At 41.2% G+C, this 23,116-nt stretch overlaps 2 protein-coding genes across 2 annotated transcripts in view; both read left to right on the top strand.

Moving 5' to 3' along the window:
- The first annotated feature begins 109 nt into the window (after positions 1-109).
- Positions 110-16,509, top strand: LOC132380897 (polymeric immunoglobulin receptor-like). The gene is made up of 9 exons (XM_059949815.1): positions 110-209; positions 2,019-2,339; positions 4,139-4,220; positions 6,086-6,423; positions 7,285-7,605; positions 9,422-9,500; positions 12,111-12,448; positions 14,305-14,625; positions 16,427-16,509. Exons 1-9 carry the CDS (start codon positions 110-112, stop codon positions 16,507-16,509), a joined length of 1,983 nt encoding a protein of 660 aa, XP_059805798.1.
- Positions 16,473-23,116, top strand: part of LOC132381036 (uncharacterized) — a 41,882-nt gene continuing 35,238 nt past the window's right edge. Inside the window, exons 1-3 of the mRNA XM_059950148.1 lie at positions 16,473-16,505; positions 19,129-19,466; positions 21,292-21,612. Of these exons, the coding sequence (XP_059806131.1) occupies positions 19,226-19,466; positions 21,292-21,612 (562 nt within the window). The 5' untranslated portion in view covers positions 16,473-16,505; positions 19,129-19,225. The remainder of the gene's footprint in view (positions 16,506-19,128; positions 19,467-21,291; positions 21,613-23,116) is intronic.

Below are 23,116 nucleotides of genomic sequence, written 5' to 3' on the forward strand. Positions count from 1 at the left end.
CATAAGGAGTCACCAGTGCACATCCTTAGTGAATACAAATGGGCAAACTGAGCAGACTGGAAGAATGACAATCAGAGATAAGACATCCCAAGGAATATTTACTGTTACAATGGAGAATCTTGTCTTTCAAGATACAGGAGTTTACAGATGTGGAATTTCAACATCTGGCAAGACTCTGGTGATTGATGTGCAGCTACAAGTATATGACGGTAGGTTTCTCATTGATTACCTTTATGTCTCCAGTGAAATGTCTGATGCATATTTGTTCCAGTACGTGCCAGGGAAGCATGGATATCCTGAGGCTCCTCAGCAGTGCAGACGCTGTGGGGAGTGGGCAAGGGTCGGGGAACCCCACATGTTGTCCGTCCACTGACTGGCCAACAATTTCCACTGGAAGGCTCAGCACACTTTCCTGCCGTCTTATAGCACGTGGTCCACATCCCTCAAATCCCTCATTTTCATATCCTCGTCCAAAAGCTTCTTAAATATAGTTACGATATCCCTTTCTACCAGCTCATCTGACTGTGAGTTCCATGCAGTCAGCACCATCACTGTAAATATAACTCATCTTGCAAACATTCTTTAAACGTTCCACCTATTGCCTTCAAACTATGCTCACTATTATTTGATATTTCAACCCAGGGAAAAGATTCTGACCAACTTCCCTACTGAGACTTCTGTAACTTTAAAAACCTCCATCAGGCCTCTCCTCAGCCTACTATACTGCAGCAAAAACAATCCAAGTTGATCAAACTTCTCCCTGTAGTTTCAATCCGGGTAACATTTAGTCATTTATTTATTTATCTATCTATCTATTTATTTGTTTGTTTGTTTATTTATTTCATTTATTCATTGATTAAGATAAAGCGTGGAATGGACATTTCAAGCCCATAGAGCTGTGCCACCCCGTAATCCCCCAAACTTAACCCCAGCCTAAACCTCCGACAATCAGCAATGCCCAATTAACCTACCAACTTCTCGGTCGTTCGACTGTGGAAGGAAACTGGAGCACCTGAAAGAAACCCACACAAACATAGGGAGAGCATAGAAACTCCTTACACACAGAAGCAGGAATTAGCTTGGGAAAGCCTTGTGCTAACCATTAGACTACAATGCCACCCTTGTGACATTCTGGTGACATCTTTACCATCTCTCTTTACCCTCACCTCCACATCTTTTCTATCGCGTTGCAATCAGATTTACAAATTACTGTGTGTCGCAAAAGTGCCCTAACCAGGGTCTTTTGAATCTACAAAATGCCTTTTCAGCTTTAGTTTCCAGTATGGAAAATGAAGAAGGAGAATGTGCTGAATGCTTTCATTTACATTATATCCACGAGGGTGCACTTTCAGTGAGCAATGGACTAGAACCCCAAGAACTCTCCTCATATCAATTCAAAAGGGATCCAGACATTAAATTCCAGGCGATGTAAAACTCCCCAATGCACGAGCAGCATTTGACGCCTCAGGGCCTCTACTTGCAGGAGCTTAGAAGAATGAGCACGGAAAAGCTGCTGGTTGCGGAGAGGATGTTTCCTAAACTGTGGATCACTAGGACCAGAGGGCACAGACTCAGAAACAAAGAGAGATGAGGAGGAATTTATTTTGACAGAGACTGGCGAATCTGTGGAATTCATTGCCACAGGCAGCTGTGGAGGCCAAATGGTTGGGTATATTTAAAGCAGAACTCGACAGTTTTCTAGGATAACCACCAATGCTGTCTTTGCGAGTCAGGCTGTTGGGTGGCATTTAAACTGTGTCCTTGCTGCTGAGAGAGATTGTAACTCTGATTTTCACGCAGATACATACTCAGTGTCGTTACTGCTGTCCTCATCTGGAGACCTGCTGTGTTCAGGGATAATGGCAGACAAGGCAGTTCAGTCAGGTACAAGGATGTAGAGACACAGAGAGGTAGAGGAGCTGCTGAGATTCCAGATGTGTGTGTCTTGGTTGAGATACAGAACTGCTGAAATTTTTAGTGTGTTTGATTTTCGTATGTTTTTTGGTTGTTTTCCACAGAACCCGTGTCTGTTCCATTACTTCGATTTTCACCACTAACAAGAGGCTCAAGTTGTGGGAACTATGTGTCAGCGTTCTGTGAGCCTGTGCATGGATCCCTTCCCATTCTGTACTCATGGTACGAAAAGACCCCATCTGGGGATTCAAAGATCTCTGATACCAATAAACTGGATCTACATTGTCAATCCTTAAAACACAATAACTATCTGTATTATTGCAATGCCTCAAATGCGAATGGAACAAAGTCCAGTGAAATGATCAGAATGTCCACTTCCAACAATGTCAGGAACTGCAGATATGTGATTGAAGTCAACAGAATGGGTAAGTAGTGCAGAGATTGATTCGTTTTGATGGTCAATGGAGTACAACTGAATGACTGATGTGTACTGGATATTGTATTATTGGAACACAATATCCAATACATATGGCTTAGATGGTAAGGGGCTCCTGCTGCTTCGATACGCACCTGTGCCTGGGACTCGCTGCCTTGATTTGGCCCATACCTGTCCTTTACTTTCCGGCCTGAAGTTTAAATCAGTCAGACTATCTCTTCTTCCTCCCTCTCATTCTACCAACTGTTTTGGTCTGATGAAAGATGTTCTTGTTCTGGAAGGAAGCCAGCAAAGGATCAGCAGACTGATTTCTGGGATGTCATGAGTGACACAGAACAGAGAAGCGGTTGATTAGCTTTTCATTTGCTAGTGTTCAGCAGGCTGAAAGGTGATCTCAGAGAAACCTGCAATATTTTACCAGGCTGATACAAACGCAGTTAGGACACTTCCATTACCCAGGAATTCTGGATAGTCAAGAGAATCTCAGCTCCAAGAGGATCACAAACTTGTTCTTAGATTTGGAGTCTTGCATGCCTCAATAACCTGTAAATGTATGTTGGCTGGAGTGAGGGCTTTATGCATTGGCTCTTTGTAGGGTCACCCATGCCTAAATAGGTCAAAGTGCAGAGGCCAGACTCAGAGTGATCCACCACTCCTCCAGGTTCGGGGATTTAGCTCAGGACTAATAAACCTGTGTGTTAAAACAAAATGGTTATGGAAACAGGAATGTAGAATCCTTTTACTTCAGTGATTTATGGTATTGCTCCATCTCGATTCGGGATGTGCATGACTGTCAGCAGTGAAGACCAAGAGGAATCTACTGACATGTTGAGGGAAGCCCTGAACAACTCCAGAGATGGAAAACCTGCACTGTTTCCCTCAAGCCCAGTGGTGTAATGGGCAGTAAGTAAGTAAGCATGGAGGATCAGAAATTACCTGAATGGTGAGACACTTAAGAAAGGGAATTAGGAAACATTTCTACTCCCAGAATGTGTTGAATCAGTATTCAAGAAAGATGGAGTTATTTTTCTCAGAGGTAGACCCATCAAGAGATATGGGAAACAAAAGACTTGCCTTTTAATTGAAAATGTCTCCTGCATTATCCTGTTGGACAAAAAGTGTACTTGAACCATTATCGCCCTGAATACTCAAGTACAGCTATGACCACATCTGCAGCGAGTGTTGGGGACCTAGAAGGAGATTTCCGGATGCTGGCTGAGGCCATCTCCCTGGCTGGACCCTTCCCTAATTAGACAGAATTAGAGACTCCTCATTCCAAGACCTTTAACTTCTCCAGATGCATCTCCACAACATCAGTTTCTGAGTATGGGGAAGAATCTAAGGCGTCTGTAAATGTAATTGGGTGCACAGTAGAACAGCAACTAGTGATCAGTGATCAGGGCCCAATTCCAGCCACTGTCTGCAAGTTGTTTGTAAGTTCTCCCAGTGACTGCAGGTGTTTTCTTCGGGTGCCGTGATTTCCTTCAGCATTACAGAGACACACAGGTTAGCTTTGGTAAGTCATAGGCAAGCTGTTCTGGCACTGGAAGCATGGAACAATTGCAGACTGCCCCCAGCACTTATTTTGTGATGGTCATTGTAAATGATGAATTTCACTGATTGTTCTGATGTACATATAACGAAAAAAGGTTATCTTTAATATTTTATTGTGCAGTAAGTATTGATCACTTTTGGTCCACCATGCTCAGGTACCTATTGGTCTAACAATTGTGCTCTTTTGTTCCTCTAAATACAAAACAGACAAAATTGAATTTTATTTTCTTTTAGCAGGGAGAATTCATTTCTGTGAAAACACTGTGACAGAATCGATGACAACTGCACAAAGAGAAAAAACTACTTCACCTGAAATGTAAAGTATAAGTTCCTCTCTACAGGTGGTTTCAATGTTACTGCTTGAAAATAGAGCCAGTTGGGAGAAAAATATGTTTCTCTTTAACTGGTGTTAAACATATTTGACAGGATTAACATTGATGAAATGATGTATTGGAAACTGCGTATTCCTGATTTTCTTGCATATGCATCAATCCTGAGATCAAAGATAAATTTCTTTTTCCTAATATTTAAAAATTTAAATAACACATTTGAAGCTCCTGTTTTGATTCATAAAGTGCTTGTTGTGTGTTAGAACAACTGGCCCATCAGCCTGACACATCCAAATCAACCAAGATGTTCAAGTAGTTCAGCACATTGAATTTTATTTATTCCATACCCTCCTCTGCCAAGGATTCCCAACCTAGGATCAAGTTGAATCGAGTGAAGACAAGCTTATGGTCATATAACTGTAGAATGCATACCATCAAATGAGACAATGTTTCTCCAAACAAAGGTGTAACACACATAGCACTTAGTAACATATGAAAGTAAGGATGAAATCTACAATTGGATTACACATAAATAAACAAACAAAGGTGCATCAATTAAGTATTAAAAGGAACAGGACAGATTAACCAGTGACACTGACTTCATGGACTCCTTAGTTGCACATGGCATAAAAAGTTTGAAAACCCGTGTTCTAAGCCTTTGTTGCTCATGTATCTGTCAAAATGTCTTTCGAATGTTGTAAATGTATCCCCTTCTATGGATTGCTGTGGCAGATTGTTGCATACACCTGAGACCCTATGTGTATAACATTGCTTCTTAGGTATTTTTCCCAACTAAACAGAAGCCTGCACCTGCTTGCTTTTCCGTACCCACCCTTTGTAAAAAGACAGTGATCATTCACCTCATCAATGCCCCTCATGATTTTATATACCTCTAATAAATGTCCCGTCAATATTCTAAGCTCCAGGGCAAAAATCACTGTCAATCCAACCCTCCATTGTGACTCTAGCACTCCATCTCAGGAATGTCCTCATGATTTTTCTGCTCCACACTTTCCAGTCTCATGATATCTTTCCAGTAACCTGAAGACCACAACTGCACATGCAATTTGAAAAGTGGTCTCACTAACAGCTTGTGCAGCCATAACATAACATAATAATCTTGTACAGAGTGCACAAACAAAATAAGTGTTCCAAATGGCTTCTTCATCATCCTGTCTACCTGTTTCATCACTTTCCGGAAACAATGTCCCTGGATGACTAGATCACTTTTTTGCAACATTCTCCGTAGCTTCCTCCTACTATTTACTGTACATGTCTTGAACTGTTTTAAATTGCCAAAATGCAAAACCTCCAATTTGAAAAACCTCACGGTAATCCACTAACTCATCCCACCAAGCCAATGTTATATTCAATTTGTTTGCTCAGCCTGAACATTTGGGTCGTTATCAAAGGCCTTGCTAAGTCTCAGATAGACAACATCCACTGCCCTTTCCTCATGAATCTGCTCAGTCTGTAATGAGCTCATGTGATTGTCAAACTGCTTGCCCTGGGGCATTCACTGCAGGACTTCTTCTGGGTCTGTTGAAGATGTTCCACGGACCAGATGAGAAAAGAATTTGACATGACATTAGCAACAGTGCAACAATCAATGTGGAAACTGGTGTGGGATTTGGGGGAAGTTGACTTTTGTAGGAGATCTGGTTTTAAGCAGAGACAGTGTTTCTTTTATTAGATATTCAATGTTGAGTGCAGCGAGATCTGTAGATATTAACTCAGTTTCTCCCCATATACTGATTGGTAAACACAAGTGTTCATACATACATAATACATCCATACATACATACATCTTGAATCTGCTTGTGTAAATTTGATTTTACCTGTCCATTTTCAGAAGAATTTCTCCATCAGTTTCGAGTGATTTATGGGCAGAAGATAAAGTAAGAGGAGTTGTGGGAAGAGCGATCAGAATCGATTGTCACTATGCACCAATGTACCGTTCATTCACAAAGTATTTCTGCCGCATAAGGAGTCACCAGTGCACATCGTTAGTGAATACAAATGGGCAAACTGAGCAGACTGGAAGAATGACAATCAGAGATAAGACATCCCAAGGAATATTTACTGTTACAATGGAGAATCTTGTCTTTCAAGATGCAGGAGTTTACAGATGTGGAATTGCAACATCTGGCAAGACTCTGGTGTTTGATGTGCAGCTACAAGTATCTGACGGTAGGTTTCTCATTGATTACCTTTATGTCTCCAGTGAAACGTCTGATGCATATTTGTTCCAGTACGTGCCAGGGAAGCATGAATATCCTGAGGCTCCTCAGCAGTGCAGACGCTGTGGGGAGTGGGCAAGGGTCGGGGAACCCCACATGTTGTCCATCCACTGAGTGGCCAACAATTTCCACTGGAAGGCTCAGCACACTTTCCTGCCGTCTTATAGCACGTGGTCCACTTCCCTCAAATCCCTCATTTTCATATCCTCGTCCAAAAGCTTCTTAAATATAGTTATGATATCCCTTTCTACCAGCTCATCTGACTGTGAGTTCCATGCAGTCAGCACCATCACTGTAAATAAAACTCATCTTGCAAACATTCTTTAAACGTTCCACCTATTGCCTTCAAACTATGCTCACTATTATTTGATATTTCAACCCTGGGAAAAGATTCTGACCAACTTCCCTACTGTGACTTCTGTAACTTTATAAACCTCAATCAGGCGTCTCCTCAGCCTACTATAATGCAGCAAAAACAATCCAAGTTTATCAAACTTCTCCCTGTAGCTTCAATCCGGGTAACATTTAGTCATTTATTTATTTATCTATCTATCTATCTATTTATTTGTTTGTTTGTTTGTTTGTTTATGTATCTATTTATTTATTTCATTTATTCTTTGATGAATAATGAGACCTGCTGTGTTCAGGGATAATGGCAGACAAGGCGGTTCAGTCAGGTACAAGGATGCAGAGAAACAGAGAGGTAGAGGAGCTGCTGAGATTCCAGATATGTGGGTCCTGGTTGAGATACAGGACTGCTGAAATTTTTAGTGTGTTTGATTTTCGTATGTTTTTTGGTTGTTTTCCACAGAACCCGTGTCTGTTCCATTACTTCGATTTTCACCACTAACAAGAGGCTCAAGTTGTGGGAACTATGTGTCAGTGTTCTGTGAGCCTGTGCATGGATCCCTTCCCATTCAGTACTCATGGTACGAAAAGACCCCATCTGGGGATTCAAAGATCTCTGATACCTTTAAACTGGATCTACATTGTCAATCCTTAAAAGACAATAACTATCTGTATTATTGCAATGTCTCAAATGCGAATGGAACAAAGTCCAGTGAAATGATCAGAATGTCCACGTCCAACAATGTCAGGAACTGCAGATATGTGATTGAAGTCAACAGAATGGGTAAGTAGTGCAGAGTTTGATTCGTTTTAATGTTCAATGGAATACAACTGAATGACTGATGTGTACTGGATATTGTATTATTGGAACACAATATCCAATACACATGGCTTAGATGGAAGGGGTTCCTGCTGCTTCGATATGCACCTGTTCCTGGGACTCGCTGCCTTGATTTGTCCCACACCTGTCCTTTACATTCTGGCCCGAAGTTTAAATCAGTCAGACTATCTCTTCTTCCACCCTCTCATTCTACCATCTGTTTTGGTCTGATGAAGGATGTTCTTGTTATGAAAGGATGCCAGCAAAGGATCAGCAGACTGATTTCTGGGATGTCATGAGTGACACAGAACAGAGCACCGGTTGATTAGGTTTTTATTTGCTGGTGTTCAGCAGGCTGAAAGGTGATCTCAGAGAAACCTGCAATATTTTACCAGGCTGATACAAGTGCAGTTAGGACACTTGCATTACCCAGGAATTCTGGATTGTCAAGAGAATCCCAGCTCCAAGAGGATCACAAACTTGTTCTTAGATTTGGAGTCTAGCATGCCTCAATAACCTGTAAATGTATGTTGGCTGGAGTGAGGGCTTTATGCATTGGCTCTTTGTAGGGTCACCCATGCCTAAATAGGTCAAAGTGCAGAGGCCAGTCTCAGAGTGATCCACCACTCCTCCAGGTTTGGGGGTTTAGCTTAGGACTAATAAACCTGAGTGGTAAAACAAAATGGTTATGGAAACAGGAATGAAGAATCCTTCTACTTCAGTGATTTATGGTATTGCTCTGTCTCGATTCGGGACGTGCATGACTGTCAGCAGTGAAGACCAAGAGGAATCTACTGACATGATGAAGGAAGCCCTGAACACCGCCAGAGATAGAGAACCCTCACTGCCGCCCTAAAGGCCTGTGGTGTAATGGGCAGTAAGTAAGTAAGCATGGAGGATCAGAAATTATCTGAATGGTGAGACACTTAGGTCAGGGATTAGGAAACATTTCTTCTCCCTGTATTCAAGAAAGGTAGAGTTATTTTTCTCACAGGTAGACAGATCAAGAGATATGGGAAACAAAAGACTTGCCTTTTCATTGAAAATGTCTCCTGCATTATCCTGTTGGACAAAAAGTGTACTTGAACCATTATCTCCCTGAATACTCAAGTACAGCTATGACCACCTCTGCAGAGAGTGTTGGGGCCCTAGAAGGAGATTTCCCGATGCTGCTCAGGCCATCTCCCTGGCTGGTCCTTTCACTAATTAGACAGAATTACAGTCTCCTCATTCTAAGAACTTTAACTTCTCCAGATGCATCTCTACAACATCAATTTCTGAGTACGGGGAAGAATCTAAGGCGTCAGCAAATGTAATTGGGTGAACTGTAGAACAGCAATAATAAATGTAATTGGGTGTACAGTAGAATCAACAGTGATCAGGGCCCAATTCCAGCCACTGTCTGCAAGTTGTTTGAAAGTTCTCCCAGTGACTGCAGGTTTTCTTCGGGTGCTGTGCTTTCCTCTAGCATTACAGAGATGCACAGGTTAGCTTTGGTAAGTCATAGGCAAGCTGTTATTGCACTGGAAGCATGGAACACTTGCAGGCCCAGTAAGTGCCCCCCAGCGCTTATTCTGTGATGGTCATTGTAAATGATGAATTTCACTGAGTGTTCTGATGTACATATAACGAAAAAAAGTTATCTTTAATATTTTATTTTGCAGTAAGTATTGATCACTTTTGGTCCACCATGCTCAGGTACCTATTGGTCTAACAATTGTGCTCTTTTGTTCCTCTAAATACAAAGCAGACAAAATTGAATTTTATTTTCTTTTAACAGGGAAAATTAATTTCTGTGAAAACACTGTGACAGAATCGATGACAACTGCACCAAGGGAAAAAACTACTTCACCTGAAATGTAAAGTATAAGATTCTCTCTGCAGGTGGTTTCAATGTTACTGCTTGAAAATAGAGCCAGTTGGGAGAAAAATATGTTTCTCTTTAACTGGTGTTAAACATATTTGACAGGATTAACATTGATGAATCATGTATTGAAAATGGAGTATTCCTGATTTTCTTACATATGCATCAAGCCTGAGATCAAAGATAAATTTCTTTTTCCAAATATTAAAAAATTTATATATCGAAGTTGAAGCTCATGTTCTGAGTCATAAAGTGCTTGTTGTATGTTAGAACAACTGGCCCATCAGCCTGACTCATCCAAGTCAACCAAGATGTTCATGTCGTTCAGCACATTTAATTTTATTTATTCCATACCCTCCTCTGCCAGGGATTCACAACCTAGGATCAAGTTGAGTCAAGTGAAGTCAAGTTTATTGTCATATAACTATAGAATGCATTCCATCAAATGAGACAAAGTTACTCCAAAGAAGGGTGTAACGCACATAGCACATAGTAACATATGAAAGTAAGGATGAAATCTACAATTGGATTACACATAAATAAACAAACAAAGGTGCATAAATTAAGTATTAAAAGGAACAGGACAGATTAACCAGTGACACTGACTTTATCGACTCCTTAGTTGCACATGGCATAAAACGTTTGTAGACCCCTGTTCTAAGCCTTTCCCGCTTATGTATCTGTCAAAATGTCTTTTGAATGTTGTAAATGTATCCCCTTTAATGGATTTCAATGGCAGATCGTTGCATACACCTGAGACCCTATGTGTATAACATTGCTTCTTAGGTACTTTCCCAGCTAAACGGAAGCCTGCACCTGCTTGCTTTACCGTACCCTTCCCTTGTAAAAAGACAGTGATCGTTCACCTTATCAATGCCCCTCATGATTTTATATACCTCTAATAAATGTCCCGTCAATATTCTAAGCTCCAGGGCAAAAATCACTATCAATCCAACCCTCCATTGTGACTCTAGCCCTCCATCTCAGGAATGTCCTCATGATTGTTCTGCTCCACACTTTCCAGTCTCATGATATCTTTCCAGTAACCAGAAGACCACAACTGCACATGCTATTTGAAGAGTGGTCTCACTAACAGCTTGTACAGACATAACATAACATAACAATCTTGTACAGAGTGCCCAAACAAAATAAATGTCCCAAATGGCATCTTCATCATCCTGCCTACCTGTTTCATCACTTTCTGGTAACAATGTCCCTGGAGGACTAGATCACTTTTTTGCAACATTCTCCATAGCTTCCTCCTACTGTTTACTGTACATGTCTTGCACTGTTTTAACTTGCCAAAATGCAAAACCTCCAATTTGAAAAACCCCACGGCAATCCACTTACTCATCCCACCAAGCCAATGTTATATTCAATTTGTTTGCTCAGCCTGAACATTTGGGTTGTTATCAAAGTTAAGTTTCAGATAGACAACATCCACTGCCCTGTCCAGATGAATAGTAATGAGCTCAGTCTGTAATGAACTTATATGATTGTCAAACTGCTTGCCCTGGGGCGTTTGCTGCAGGACTTCTTCTGGGTCTGTTGAAGATGTTCCACAGTCCAGATGAGAAAAAAATTTGATAAGACATTAGCAAGAGCGCCACAATCAATGTGGAAACCGGTGTGGGATTTGTGGGGAGTTGACTTTTGTAGGAGAGCTGGTTTTAAGCAGTCATAGCGTTTCCTTTATTAGATCCTTCAACTGCGAGTGCAGTGAGATCAGCTTTTCCCCATATCCTAATGGGTACACAGAAGTGTTCATACATACATAATTATACTTTTTCGATCTTTTTAATAATTTATATTTTTTATTGATTTTAATGCCTTTCAGTGACTTGGTAAAGCACCCAATCTAACTGAAGACCCAACTTCCACTGACATGCTTTCTTCCTATGGGGCAGGAATTACTAAACTCTGAAAGCATGAACTACAAACTTCAAGGACAGCTTCTTTCTCACTGTTATAAAACTATCGGATGGTCTCCCAGTATAATAAAATGGGCTCTTGATCTTCTAATCTCCCTGGGCTTGCACCTTACAAGAACATCCTTTCATTTTACTTATTTAAAGATTTGGCCCAGAATAGGCCATCCTGGCCCTTCAAGCCACACTGCCCCTTTATAATCATGTTGACTATCCAAAATCAGATCTTGCCTTTGCAAATTCAGGTAGACCCTGTCTCAGAGAATTGCTTCTGGTAATTTACCCACCACAGATCTTTTGCTCACCAGCCTGGAATGGGATTGGAGCAGTAATCTGTTGATTCAGAATTTTGGAAACACACTGAGACATCACTGGGCAGTGATAACAATGACTCCAATCAAATAAAAATCATTACTTGTGAACAGCTCTGAGGACATGATGAGGGACGATGCTGTTCTCTTTCCAGTCAATGTGCAATTCAATTACATCAATTGACATTGTTGTAGATTCCTTAGAACACATTATTATTGCTTTCTTTATCATTTGTTTTTTTTTCTGTTCTGCTTCAGATCTAGAGGAACAATGATTTTGTTCTCCTTTACAATTGTATACAGGAAATGACATTAAGTAATCTTGAATCTGCTTGTGTAAATTTGATTTTACCTGTCCATTTTCAGAAGAATTTCTTCCTCAGTTTCGGGTGACTTATGGGCAGAAGATAAAGTAAGAGGAGTTGTGGGAAGAGCGATCAGAATCGATTGTCACTATGCACCAATATACCGTTCACACACAAAGTATTTCTGCCGCATGCAGAGTCACCAGTGCACATCCTTAGTGAATACAAATGGGCAAACTGAGCAGACTGGAAGAATGACAATCAGAGATAAGACATCCCAAGGAATATTTACTGTTACAATGGAGAATCTTGTCTTTCAAGATACAGGAGTTTACAGATGTGGAATTGCAACATCTGGCAAGACTCTGGTGTTTGATGTGCAGCTACAAGTATATGACGGTAGGTTTCTCATTGATTACCTTTATGTCTCCAGTGAAACGTCTGATGCATATTTGTTCCAGGAAGTGCCAGGGAAGCATGGATATCCTGAGGCTCCTCAGCAGTGCAGACGCTGTGGGGAGTGGGCAAGGGTCGGGGAACCCCACATGTTGTCCGTCCACTGAGTGGCCAACAATTTCCACTGGAAAGCTCAGCACATTTTCCTGCCATCTTATAGCACATGGTCCACATCCCTCAAATCCCTCATTTTCATATCCTCGTCCAAAAGCTTCTTAAATATAGTTATGATATCCCTTTCTACCAGCTCATCTGACTGTGAGTTCCATGCAGTCAGCACCATCACTGTAAATATAACTCATCTTGCAAACATTCTTTAAACGTTCCACCTATTGCCTTCAAACTATGCTCACTATTATTTGATATTTCAACCCAGGGAAAAGATTCTGACCAACTTCCCTACTGTGACTTCTGTAACTTTAAAAACCTCCATCAGGCCTCTCCTCAGCCTACTATACTGCAGCAAAAACAATCCAAGTTGATCAAACTTCTCCCTGTAGCTTCAATCCGGGTAACATTTACCCGTCTATTTATTTATTTATCTATCTATCTATCTATCTATCTACCTACCTATCTATCTATCTATCTATGTATTTATTTATTTATCTTTCTATTTATCTATTTCATTTATTCATTGATTAAGATAAAGCGGGGAATAGACATTTCAAGCACACAGAGCTGTGCCACCCCGTAATCCCCCAAATTAACCCCAGCCTAAACCTCCGACAATCAGCAATGTCCAATTAACCTACCAACTTCTCGGTCGTTTGACTGTGGAAGGAAACTGGAGAACCTGAAAGAAACCCACACAAACATAGGGAGAGCATAGAAACTCCTTACACACAGAAGCAGGAATTAGCTTGGGAAAGCCTTGTGCTAACCATTAGACTACAATGCCACCCTTGTGACATTCTGGTGACATCTTTACCATCACTCTTTACCCTCAACTCCACATCTTTTCTATCGCGTTGCAATCAGATTTACAAATTACTGTGTGTCACAAAAGTGCCCTAACCAGGGTCTTTTGAATCTACAAAATGCCTTTTCAGCTTTAGTTTCCAGTATGGAAAATGAAAAAGGAGAATGTGCTGAATGCTTTCATTACCATTATATCCACGAGGGTGCACTTTCAGTGAGCAATGGACTACAACCCCAAGAACACTCCTCATATCAATTCAAAAGGGATCCAGATATTAAATTCCAGGTGATGTAAATCTCCCCAATGCACGAGCAGCATTTGACGCCTCAGGGCCTCTACTTGCAGGAGCTTAGAAGAATGAGCACAGAAAAGCTGCTGGTTGCGGAGAAGATGTTTCCTAAACTGTGGATCACAAGGACCAGAGGGCACAGACTCAGAAACAAAGAGAGATGAGGAGGAATTTATTTTGACAGAGACTGGTGAATCTGTGGAATTCATTGCCGCAGGCAGCTGTAGAGGCCAAATTGTTGGGTATATTGAAAGCAGAACTCGATAGTTTTCTAGGATAACCACCAATGCTGCCTTTGCGAGTCAGGCTGTTGGATGCCATTCGGACTGTCACCTTGCTGCTGAGAGAGATTGTTACTCTGATTTTCACGCAGATACATACTCAGTGTCATTACTGCTGTCCTGATCTGGAGACCTGCTGTGTTCAGGGATAATGGCAGACAAGGCAGTTCAGTCAGGTACAAGGATGCAGAGACACAGAGAGGTAGAGGAGCTGCTGAGATTCCAGATGTGTGGGTCCTGGTTGAGATACAGAACTGCTGAAATTTTTAGTATGTTTGATTTTCGTATGTTTTTTGGTTGTTTTCCACAGAACCTGTGTCTGTTCCATTACTTCGATTTTCACCACTAACAAGAGGCTCAAGTTGTGGGAACTATGTGTCAGCGTTCTGTGAGCCTGTGCATGGATCCCTTCCCATTCAGTACTCATGGTACGAAAAGACCCCATCTGGGGATTCAAAGATCTCTGATACCAATAAACTGGATCTACATTGTCAATCCTTAAAACACAATAACTATCTGTATTATTGCAATGTCTCAAATGGGAATGGAACAAAGTCCAGTGAAATGATCAGAATGTCCACCTCCAACAATGTCAGGAACTGCAGATATGTGATTGAAGTCAACAGAATGGGTAAGTAGTGCAGAGTTTGATTCGTTTTGATGGTCAATGGAGTACAACTGAATGACTGATGTGTACTGGATATTGAATTGTTGGAACACAATATCCAATACATATGGCTTAGATGGTAAGGGGTTCCTGCTGCTTCGATACGCACCTGTGCCTGGGACTCGCTGCCTTGATTTGGCACATACCTGTCCTTTACATTCTGGCCCGAAGTTTAAATCAGTCAGACTATCTCTTCTTCCTCCCTCTCATTCTACCAACTGGTTTGGTCTGATGAAAGATGTTCTTGTTCTGGAAGGAAGCCAGCAAAGGATCAGCAGACTGATTTCTGGGATGTCATGAGTGACACAGAACAGAGATGCGGTTGATTAGGTTTTTATTTGCTGGTGTTCAGCAGGCTGAAAGGTGATCTCAGAGAAACTTGCAATATTTTACCAGGCTGATACAAACACAGTTAGGACACTTCCAATACCAGGGAATTCTGGATAGTCAAGAGAATCCCAGCTCCAAGAGGATCACAAACTTGTTCTTAGATTTGGAGTCTTGCATGCCTCAATAACCTGTAAATGTATGTTGGCTGGAGTGAGGGCTTTATGCATTGGCTCTTTGTAGGGTCACCCATGCCTAAATAGGTCAAAGTGCAGAGGCCAGACTCAAAGTGATCCACCACTCCTCCAGGTTCGGGGGTTTAGCTCAGGACTAATAAACCTGTGTGGTAAAACATAATGGTTATGGAAACAGGGATGTAGAATCCTTTTACTTCAGTGATTTATGGTATTGCTCCATCTCGATTCGGGACGTGCATGACTGTCAGCAGTGAAGACCAAGAGGAATCTACTGACATGTTGAGGGAAGCCCTGAACAACTCCAGAGATGGAAAACCTGCACTGTTTCCCTCAAGCCCAGTGGTATAATCGGCAGTAAGTAACTAAGCATGGAGGATTAGAAATTATCTGAATTGTTAGACACTTAAGAAAGGGATTAGGAAACATTTCTTCTCCCAGAATGTGTTGAATCAGTATTCAAGACAGATGGAGTTATTTTTCTCAGAGGTAGACGGATCAAGAGATCTGGGAAACAAAAGACTTGCCTTTTCATTGAAAATGTCCCCTGCATTATCCTGTTGGACAAAAAGTGTACTTGAACCATTATCTCCCTGAATACTCAAGTACAGCTATGACCACATCTGCAGAGAGTGTTGAGGAACGCAAAGGAGATTTCCGGATGCTGGCTGAGGCCATCTCCCTGGCTGGACCCTTCCCTAATTAGACAGAATTAGAGTCTCCTCATTCCAAGACCTTTAACTTCTCCAGATGCATCTCCACAACATCAGTTTCTGAGTATGGGGAAGAATCTAAGGCGTCTGTAAATGTAATTGGGTGCACAGTAGAACAGCAATTAGTGATCAGTGATCATGGCCCAATTCCAGCCACTGTCTGCAAGTTGTTTGTAAGTTCTCCCAGTGACTGCAGGTGTTTTCTTCGGGTGCCGTGATTTGCTCCAGCATTACAGAGACACACAGGTTAGCTTTGGTAAGTCATAGGCAAGCTGTTCTGGCACTGGAAGCATGGAACACTTGCAGGCTGCCCCCAGCACTTATTTTGTGATGATCATTGTAAATGATGAATTTCACTGAGTGTTCTGATGTACATATAGCGAGAAAAGTTTATCTTTAATATTTTAATGTGCATTAAGTATTGAACACCTTTGGACAACCATGCTCAGGTACCTATTGGTCTAACAATTGTGCTCTTTTGTTCCTCTAAATACAAAGCAGACAAAATTGAATTTCATTTTCTTTTAACAGGGAAAATTCATTTATGTGAAAACACAGTGACAGAATCGATGACAACTGCACAAAGAGCAAAAACAACTTCACCTGCAATGTAAAGTATAAGTTCCTCTCTACAGGTGGTTTCAATGTTACTGCTTGAATATAGAGCCAGTTGGGAGAAAAATATGTTTCTCTTTAACTGGTGTTAAACATAATAGACAGGATTAACGTTGATGAAATGATGTATTGGTAACTGAGTATTCCTAATTTTCTTGCATATGCATCAATCCTGAGATCAAAGATAAATTTCTTTTTCCAAATATTTAAAAATTGAAATATCGCAGTTGAAGCTCATGTTCTGAGTCATAAAGTGCTTGTTGTGTGTTAGAACAACTGGCCCATCAGCCTGACACATCCAAATCAACCAAAATGTTCATGTAGTTCAGCACATTGAATTTTATTTATTCCATACCCTCCTCTGCCAGGGATTCCCAACCTAGGATCAAGTTGACTCGAGTGAAGTCAAGTTTATTGTCATATAACTGTAGAATGCATACCATCAAATGAGACAATGTTTCTCCAAACAAAGGTGTAACACACATAGCACTTAGTAACATATGAAAGTAAGGATGAAATCTACAATTGGATTACACATAAATAAACAAAGGTGCATAAATTAAGTATTAAAAGGAACAGGACAGATTAACCAGTGACACTGACTTCATGGACTCCTTAGTTGCACATGGCATAAAAAGTTTGAAAACCCGTGTTCTAAGCCTTTGTTGCTCATGTATCTGTCAAAATGTCTTTCGAATGTTGTAAATGTATCCCCTTCTTTGGATTGCTATGGCAGATTGTTGCATACACCTGAGACCCTATGTGTATAACATTGCTTCTTAGGTACTTACCCAACTAAACGGAAGCCTGCACCTGCTTGCTTTACCATACCCTCCCCTTGTAAAAAGACAGTGATCATTCACCTTATCGATGCCCCTCATGATTTTATATACCTCTAATAAATGTCCCGTCAATATTCTAAGCTCCAGGGCAAAAATCACTGTCAATCCAACCCTCCACTGTGACTCTAGCCCTCCATCTCAGGAATGTCCTCATGATTTTTCTGCTCCACACTTTCCAGTCTCATGATATCATTCCAGTAACCTGAAGACCACAACTGCACATGCTATTTGAAGAGTGGTCTCACTAACAGCTTGTACAGACATAACATAACATAACAATCTTGTACAGAGTGCACAAACAAAATAAGTGTTCCAAATGGCTTCTTCATCATCCTGTCTACCTGTTTCATCACTTTCCGGAAACAATGTCCCTGGATGACTAGATCACTTTTTTGCAACATTCTCCGTAGCTTCCTCCTACTATTTACTGTACATGTCTTGAACTGTTTCATCTTGCCAAAATGCAAAACCTCCAATTTGAAAAAGCCCACGGCAATCCACTAACTCTTCCCACCAAGCCAATATTATATTCAATTTGTTTGCTCAGCCTGAACATTTGGGTCGTTATCAAAGGCCTTGCTAAGTCTCAGATAGACAACATCCACTGCCCTTTCCTCATGAATCTGCTCAGTCTGTAATGAGCTCATGTGATTGTCAAACTGCTTGCCCTGGGGCATTCACTGCAGGACTTCTTCTGGGTCTGTTGAAGATGTTCCACAGTCCAGATGAGAAAAAATTTTGACATGATATTAGCAACAGTGCAACAATGAATGTGGAAACTGGTGTGGGATTTGGGGGAAGTTGACTTTTGTAGGAGAGCTGGTTTTAAGCAGATACAGTGTTTCCTTTATTAGATCCTTCAATGGTGAGTGCAGCGAGATCTGTAGATATTAACTCAGCTTCTCCCCATATGCTGATTGGTAAACACAAGTGTTCATACATACATAATTATACTTTTTGGATTTTTTTAATAATTTATATTTTTTATTGATTTTAATGGCTTTCAGTGACTTGGTAAAGCACCCAATCTAACTGAAGACCCAACTTCCATTGACATGCTTTCTTCCTCTCCCCTCCTATTGGGCAGATATTACTGAAGTCTGAAAGCATGTACTACAAACTTCAAGGACAGCTTCTTTCTCACTGTTATAAAACTACCGGATGGTCTCCCATTATAATAAAATGGGCTTTTGATCTTCTAATCTACCTGGGCTTGCAACTTACAAGAACATCCTTTCTTTTTATTTATTGAAAGATTTGGTCCAGAAAAGGCCATTCTGGCCCTTCAAGCCACACTGCCCCTTTAAAATCATGTTGACTATCCAAAATCAGATCTTGCCTTTGCATATTCAGGTAGAACCTGTCTCAGAGAATTGCTTCTGGTAATTTACCCACCACAGATCTTTTGCTCACTAGCCTGGAAAGGGATTAGTTCAGTAATCTGTTGATTCAGAATTTTGGAAACACACTGAGACATCACTGGGCAGTGATAACGATGACTCCAATCAAATAAAAATCGTTACTTGTTCTGAGGACATGATGAGGGACGATGCTGTTCTCTTTCCAGTCAATGTGGAATTCAATTACATCAATTGACATTGTGGTAGATTCCTTAGAACACATTATTTTTGCTTTCTTTATCATTTGTTTTTTTCTGTTTTGCTTCGGATCTAGAGGAACAATGATTTTGTTCTCCTTTACAATTGTGTACAGGAAATGACATTAAGTAATCTTGAATCTGCTTGTGTAAATTTGATTTTAACCATCCATTTTCAGAAGAATTTCTCCCTCAGTTTCGAGTGATTTATGGGCAGATGATAAAGTAAGAGGAGTTGTGGGAAGAGCGATCAGAATCGATTGTCACTATGCACCAATGTACCGTTCACACACAAAGTATTTCTGCCGCATAAGGAGTCACCAGTGCACATCCTTAGTGAATACAAATGGGCAAACTGAGCAGACTGGAAGAATGACAATCAGAGATAAGACATCCCAAGGAATATTTACTGTTACAATGGAGAATCTTGTCTTTCAAGATACAGGAGTTTACAGATGTGGAATTTCAACATCTGGCAAGACTCTGGTGATTGATGTGCAGCTACAAGTATATGACGGTAGGTTTCTCATTGATTACCTTTATGTCTCCAGTGAAATGTCTGATGCATATTTGTTCCAGTACGTGCCAGGGAAGCATGGATATCCTGAGGCTCCTCAGCAGTGCAGACGCTGTGGGGAGTGGGCAAGGGTCGGGGAACCCCACATGTTGTCTGTCCACTGACTGGCCAACAATTTCCACTGGAAGGCTCAGCACACTTTCCTGCCGTCTTATAGCACGTGGTCCACATCCCTCAAATCCCTCATTTTCATATCCTCGTCCAAAAGCTTCTTAAATATAGTTATGATATCCCTTTCTACCAGCTCATCTGACTGTGAGTTCCATGCAGTCAGCACCATCACTGTAAATATAACTCATCTTGCAAACATTCTTTAAACGTTCCACCTATTGCCTTCAAACTATGCTCACTATTATTTGATATTTCAACCCAGGGAAAAGATTCTGACCAACTTCCCTACTGAGACTTCTGTAACTTTAAAAACCTCCATCAGGCCTCTCCTCAGCCTACTATACTGCAGCAAAAACAATCCAAGTTGATCAAACTTCTCCCTGTAGTTTCAATCCGGGTAACATTTAGTCATTTATTTATTTATCTATCTATCTATTTATTTGTTTGTTTGTTTATTTGTTTGTTTGTTTATTTATTTCATTTATTCATTGATTAAGATAAAGCGTGGAATGGACATTTCAAGCCCATAGAGCTGTGCCACCCCGTAATCCCCCAAACTTAACCCCAGCCTAAACCTCCGACAATCAGCAATGCCCAATTAACCTACCAACTTCTCGGTCGTTCGACTGTGGAAGGAAACTGGAGCACCTGAAAGAAACCCACACAAACATAGGGAGAGCATAGAAACTCCTTACACACAGAAGCAGGAATTAGCTTGGGAAAGCCTTGTGCTAACCATTAGACTACAATGCCACCCTTGTGACATTCTGGTGACATCTTTACCATCACTCTTTACCCTCAACTCCACATCTTTTCTATCGCGTTGCAATCAGATTTACAAATTACTGTGTGTCGCAAAAGTGCCCTAACCAGCGTCTTTTGAATCTACAAAATGCCTTTTCAGCTTTAGTTTCCAGTATGGAAAATGAAGAAGGAGAATGTGCTGAATGCTTTCATTTACATTATATCCACGAGGGTGCACTTTCAGTGAGCAATGGACTAGAACCCCAAGAACTCTCCTCATATCAATTCAAAAGGGATCCAGACATTAAATTCCAGGTGATGTAAAACTCCCCAATGCACGAGCAGCATTTGACGCCTCAGGGCCTCTACTTGCAGGAGCTTAGAAGAATGAGCACGGAAAAGCTGCTGGTTGCGGAGAGGATGTTTCCTAAACTGTGGATCACTAGGACCAGAGGGCACAGACTCAGAAACAAAGAGAGATGAGGAGGAATTTATTTTGACAGAGACTGGCGAATCTGTGGAATTCATTGCCACAGGCAGCTGTGGAGGCCAAATGGTTGGGTATATTTAAAGCAGAACTCGACAGTTTTCTAGGATAACCACCAATGCTGTCTTTGCGAGTCAGGCTGTTGGGTGGCATTTAAACTGTGTCCTTGCTGCTGAGAGAGATTGTAACTCTGATTTTCACGCAGATACATACTCAGTGACGTTACTGCTGTCCTCATCTGGAGACCTGCTGTGTTCAGGGATAATGGCAAACAAGGCAGTTCAGTCAGGTACAAGGATGTAGAGACACAGAGAGGTAGAGGAGCTGCTGAGATTCCAGATGTGTGTGTCTTGGTTGAGATACAGAACTGCTGAAATTTTTAGTGTGTTTGATTTTCGTATGTTTTTTGGTTGTTTTCCACAGAACCCGTGTCTGTTCCATTACTTCGATTTTCACCACTAACAAGAGGCTCAAGTTGTGGGAACTATGTGTCAGCGTTCTGTGAGCCTGTGCATGGATCCCTTCCCATTCTGTACTCATGGTACGAAAAGACCCCATCTGGGGATTCAAAGATCTCTGATACCAATAAACTGGATCTACATTGTCAATCCTTAAAATACAATAACTATCTGTATTATTGCAATGCCTCAAATGCGAATGGAACAAAGTCCAGTGAAATGATCAGAATGTCCACTTCCAACAATGTCAGGAACTGCAGATATGTGATTGAAGTCAACAGAATGGGTAAGTAGTGCAGAGATTGATTCGTTTTGATGGTCAATGGAGTACAACTGAATGACTGATGTGTACTGGATATTGTATTATTGGAACACAATATCCAATACATATGGCTTAGATGGTAAGGGGCTCCTGCTGCTTCGATACGCACCTGTGCCTGGGACTCGCTGCCTTGATTTGACCCATACCTGTCCTTTACTTTCCGGCCTGAAGTTTAAATCAGTCAGACTATCTCTTCTTCCTCCCTCTCATTCTACCAACTGTTTTGGTCTGATGAAAGATGTTCTTGTTCTGGAAGGAAGCCAGCAAAGGATCAGCAGACTGATTTCTGGGATGTCATGAGTGACACAGAACAGAGAAGCGGTTGATTAGCTTTTCATTTGCTAGTGTTCAGCAGGCTGAAAGGTGATCTCAGAGAAACCTGCAATATTTTACCAGGCTGATACAAACGCAGTTAGGACACTTCCATTACCCAGGAATTCTGGATAGTCAAGAGAATCTCAGCTCCAAGAGGATCACAAACTTGTTCTTAGATTTGGAGTCTTGCATGCCTCAATAACCTGTAAATGTATGTTGGCTGGAGTGAGGGCTTTATGCATTGGCTCTTTGTAGGGTCACCCATGCCTAAATAGGTCAAAGTGCAGAGGCCAGACTCAGAGTGATCCACCACTCTTCCAGGTTCGGGGATTTAGCTCAGGACTAATAAACCTGTGTGTTAAAACAAAATGGTTATGGAAACAGGAATGTAGAATCCTTTTACTTCAGTGATTTATGGTATTGCTCCATCTCGATTCGGGATGTGCATGACTGTCAGCAGTGAAGACCAAGAGGAATCTACTGACATGTTGAGGGAAGCCCTGAACAACTCCAGAGATGGAAAACCTGCACTGTTTCCCTCAAGCCCAGTGGTGTAATGGGCAGTAAGTAAGTAAGCATGGAGGATCAGAAATTACCTGAATGGTGAGACACTTAAGAAAGGGAATTAGGAAACATTTCTACTCCCAGAATGTGTTGAATCAGTATTCAAGAAAGATGGAGTTATTTTTCTCAGAGGTAGACCCATCAAGAGATATGAGAAACAAAAGACTTGCCTTTTAATTGAAAATGTCTCCTGCATTATCCTGTTGGACAAAAAGTGTACTTGAACCATTATCGCCCTGAATACTCAAGTACAGCTATGACCACATCTGCAGAGAGTGTTGGGGACCTAGAAGGAGATTTCCGGATGCTGGCTGAGGCCATCTCCCTGGCTGGACCCTTCCCTAATTAGACAGAATTAGAGACTCCTCATTCCAAGACCTTTAACTTCTCCAGATGCATCTCCACAACATCAGTTTCTGAGTATGGGGAAGAATCTAAGGCGTCTGTAAATGTAATTGGGTGCACAGTAGAACAGCAACTAGTGATCAGTGATCAGGGCCCAATTCCAGCCACTGTCTGCAAGTTGTTTGTAAGTTCTCCCAGTGACTGCAGGTGTTTTCTTCGGGTGCCGTGATTTCCTTCAGCATTA

The sequence above is a fragment of the Hypanus sabinus genome, chromosome 25 (assembly GCF_030144855.1).
Source record: "Hypanus sabinus isolate sHypSab1 chromosome 25, sHypSab1.hap1, whole genome shotgun sequence".
NCBI classification, from domain to species: domain Eukaryota; kingdom Metazoa; phylum Chordata; class Chondrichthyes; order Myliobatiformes; family Dasyatidae; genus Hypanus; species Hypanus sabinus.